Consider the following 4,405-nt stretch of genomic DNA (forward strand, 5'->3'; position numbering starts at 1 on the left):
CACTACACCCCCCCACCCACCCCCCTTTTTTTTTTTTTTTTTTTTTATCATCACCATTTAGTATCCAGGCAGAGTTTATGTGATTCCAAATACTGCTGAAATGCTGCTGAATTTTTGCTCGTGTTTGTGGTTATCTCTGTGGGTTAGGTAAAACAGTATTTGAGGGGCCAGCAGGTGGCATAGTGGTTAAGGCACTGGACTCTGACATGACTGACCACAGTTCAAGTCCCTGACGTGCTGGCTTGGAAAATCACGCTGAGCACATGTGCTCCCAAACCCCCAGGAGGAGAATAGAGGGGAGGGGATTGTGATGTGGCCGCCCCCCCACACACACACACACACAATGCCGTGCTCCTGGCGGGTGATTTCTCACTTACCCAAGTCATTTCTCTCTTTAGTGAAGCCACATGCCAGATGGGAAAAAGCTTAAAGAAGAAAAAAGGTGAAGCTAAGCTAAGGCCAGCATGTGGCCTAGTGGTTAAGGTATTAGACTCCCACATGACGGACCACAGTTCAAGTCCTGGACCTGGTAGCTTAAAAATGATATTGGGTGTGTGTGTGTGTGTGCGTGCGTGCCCAAAATCCCAGGAGGAGAATGGAATGGAGGAGAAGGGATTGCGGCATGGCCATCCCCCCTGGGGGCTGATTTCTCGCTTTCTGTCTCTCTGTTTCTCTCTGTCTGTCTGGTGAGTGCATGCACCCTGTAGCAAAAACATCTCCAAAAAAATAAAAAATATATGTATATCAGGCTTAGAATCCCAGTCATTCTGGAGCCAGCAAGTGGCATGGTGATTCAGGTGCTAGATTCCCACATGGCCAGCCTCAGTTCGAGTCCCACACCTGGCAGTTTGAGAATTTCACCAGCGTTTGGGTTGTGCATGCCCAAGATCCGGAGTGGAGAATGGAGGGGAGGGGATTGCAGCTCGGCCATGCCCCCGGGGGTGATTTCTCACTTTCCCTGTCACTTTTTCTCTTAGGCAAGCACGTGTGCCCTAAGGGGGGAAAAAGGGAAAAGAAAAGGAAGTATTCCGAAGTCTTACTTGGTTGTGTGACCTTAAGCAGCTCACCGGAATCTTGGATACTATGCTCTTCTGTCAAGTGAAGCTAAAATATGCACCAGCCCACATCCTAGGGTTGTGAAAAGGATCAAATGAAACCTCTTGTGACAGTATCTAGGACATTTTGTTTTAGCTCATCTGTCCTTTGAATGCAGTCTCTTTTTTTTTTTTTTATTTTAAGAGATTTTTGCTGCCGGGTCCTGGATCCAAACTGCAGTTGGCCTCGTGGGACTCCAGAGACGTAACCGCTACACCATCCGCTGGCCCGGGTATAAAGTCTATAGATGGAACTTCCGAGAGTCCTAAACAATTCTTTGCAAAACCCAAAAGTCCTCCTTCAAGATTGTGCTTTGGGACCAGCCAGTGGCATAATGGTTACATCACTGGACTCCCCATAGTCGACCGCGGTTCGAGTCCCGGACCTGGTGGCTTAAACTCACACTGGGCACGTGTGCGTGCGTGCCCAAGATCCCGAGAGGAGAATGGGGGAGAAGGGGTTGCAGCGTGGCCATCCCCCCTGGGGGGTGATTTCTCGCTTTCTCTCTTTCTCTTTCTCTGGTGAGTACACGTGCCCCATAGCAAAAATCTCTCTTAAGGAGCTGGCAGGTGGACTGGTGATTGAAGACACTGGACTCTTACATGGCTGACCATAGTTTGAGTCCTGGATCTGGCACTCTCTGGTCAAATTTAAATAGATAAATAGATTAGATCGATAGATAGATAGACAAATGGGTAAATAAATGGATGAATGAACAGATTAGTAAATTTAAATGAGATCATTCTTAAAAAAAAAAAAAACTTTCTTAGAAAAAAAAAAAAAAAGATTGTGGCTCTATAACTTCCTAACATTTTCTTTTCTGTCCCTTTTTAGGACAGCCCAGGAACTTACAGGACCTGTGCCGAATTCAAATCCGACAATGTATAGGCCTTCAGAACCTAAAGTTACTTGACGAACTACCAATTGCCAAGGTCATGAAAGACTACTTAAAACACAAATTCGATGACATCTGATACTGCAGAACTTTGAGCGAGGAGGAGGAGTCCTCTCCCAGATACTGAAAAGGCTTCTCTGCCTTGCACAAAGTATACCCCTATGCAATTTCTGATTTTGCCGTGAAGTCAGAAAGCAGGTATACACTTTTCGTTGTTTTTTTTTTTTCGTTCGTTTGTTTGGTTTTCATTGTAGGGGAGGGATGTAGATATATTTATATAAATATATCAAGGTGTATATATTTATATAACTATATCAAAGCACACACCACCACATTCTCGATGGGTCTTAATTTGGTTTCTCGGTCCAACTTTCAGAGGTCCAGGCTTTGTATTCAACACCACAGTTAGAGACACGGTTTTCCTAACACGACACAAGCGGGTTTGGAGTGCAGAGTGTACCGTTTCTAAGCGGACGGAATCGCATTTTCATTGGCAAGCCACGGGGTCAGAAACCAACAGAGCACTTGTTAAAGATGCAAATCATAATTGTACCCAGGGGGAGGTGAGGTCCTGGGTTATACTGGAAAATGCCCTCAGAACCTTCTTTTTTTTTTTTTTTTTTTTTTTTTTTTAAGTCATGCTGTCACCTCCTTCATTTTAAATGAGTACAGATTGGCCGTTTCAAACTGTTCTTTCTCCTAATTAATATAGCTTTGGGATGACATCAATCCAGGACCTCTGCTTTTCTTCTGGTGTGCTCCTGTTTTAAATTTATTTTTCTAAACCAACTCTCGTACACTACCACGAGATGGTGCGTCTCCACCTCTGTCTCTCATGGCACTGTGCTATTCAAAAAAAAAAAAAAAAAAAATGAACGGGAAAGAAAAGAACTTTATAAAGCCAGTGTATTCTGTTTTGTTTTGTTTTGTTTTTTTTTTAATGGTGCCTCTGGTGCAATACTCTTTGTTTTTTTCCTTTTTTTTCCCTCCCCCTGTCGTATCTCATGCATTATCTCCCTTGGCGTTTACCATCCTGCAGCCGGCTTTGACATGCCCGTAAGGACAAGAATCACTGCTTTCGTTCTCATGCCTGAACCACAGTAGGTTAGTCGTGGTCCCCACTTGTAAGCTCTGTCTTTTGCCTTCCTTTGAAGCAGCACGTTTCATATGCTGGTTGGAGAACGTTCCTTCAAAACAACCCCAGATAGCGTTAACCCGTTTGTCTCGAATGGTTAAATAATTTGGTGTGGTTTCATGGTGGTTTTTTTTTTTTTTTCTTTTCTTTTCTTTCCTTTTCTTTTTTAATTCCCACTTTGAAAAAAAGAAAAAAAAAAAAACACAAAAAAATAATAATAAGTGTTAAGATCTCTAATGGGTGCTCATGTGTAGGTCTGGCTCTTTCCTAATGAAACATTTCCCCGTCCGTGTTAAGGTAATATGGTTTTTTATATACAGCTCTTTCAGGGCAGGTATTTTGCTTGGAGAGTTGATAGGGCAAGTGTTTGCAGTGGGGACACAGATGCGATAAAGCGTCAGGAAGACCGGCCAGAAGATTCCAGAGACATTAGGGCACCTGGGGGAGGAGGGTGATGCACTCGGACATGGGTCGTCATGCAAGATTCAGAGGAAACTTCTCCAGCGTCCCAGGATCGGTGTTAATCCTCTGGGATACTTCAGAGTATCTCGCACGCCATTCCTAAGTTCGTTATCAGAAGTTTACAAGATGGAGGGTCTCTCTTTCCTTGTCTGCATCTGCAGCTTTAAGTCCTAAAGTGCAAAGCAGTTTCACCCAGACGTAGAACCAAGCCCAGGGAGGAGTCTACACTGGCCCTCCCTCACGCAGACCCAGCCGTGCTGTTCTCTCCAGCATGGTGTTCATGGCTGGGAGACAGAAGAGCCGTGGCAGCAGATAGGGTCTGATCTCACTGGGTCCAGCCAGAGCCAGGGTGTCCGAGGAGTATTTGGGGCGGAGGGGGATGGCCGAGATGGTCCACAGACTCTGGCAGGCAGTTTAATAACCGTCCCCAAACTCTAGCTGGGCCTGCTGAGTGGAAGTGAGCAGTCTCTCCTTTTCCCTAGAACACACCATCGTCAGAAGGAGAGAGTTCCTTGTGAAGATTGTTGCTAAGCTGTATTCTCATTCTTTAAACCCATACCCAGGTCAGGGCCAAGACACGTTACCCACGTTAGGGACCCGACAGGACCACACACAAACTGAGTTTTACTTCTCCCTAAATACCCCAGACCCACGTTGATGTGAGGCAAGAGGTCCACACTCAGCGGTGAGGTCAGTGTGACGTTTGCACAGGGCTAATTTCCACATATGTGTGTATTAATTTATTCACTTAGTTTAAAATGATTTTTTTTTTTTTTTTTTTTTTTTCCCCCAGGGATTCAAAGGTTTCCAAACCCAGT

The 4,405-nt window shown here is 44.9% G+C and overlaps 1 protein-coding gene across 1 annotated transcript in view; it reads left to right on the forward strand.

Moving 5' to 3' along the window:
• ASB7 (ankyrin repeat and SOCS box containing 7) overlaps positions 1-4,115 on the forward strand; it is a 37,008-nt gene extending 32,893 nt beyond the window's left edge. Inside the window, exon 6 of the mRNA XM_006159496.3 lies at positions 1,930-4,115. Within this exon, the coding sequence (XP_006159558.1) occupies positions 1,930-2,069 (140 nt within the window). The 3' untranslated portion in view covers positions 2,070-4,115. The remainder of the gene's footprint in view (positions 1-1,929) is intronic.
• The last annotated feature ends 290 nt before the right edge of the window (positions 4,116-4,405 follow it).

The sequence above is a fragment of the Tupaia chinensis genome, unplaced genomic scaffold, assembly GCF_000334495.1.
Source record: "Tupaia chinensis unplaced genomic scaffold, TupChi_1.0 Scaffold000632_1, whole genome shotgun sequence".
Lineage (NCBI taxonomy): Eukaryota > Metazoa > Chordata > Mammalia > Scandentia > Tupaiidae > Tupaia > Tupaia belangeri.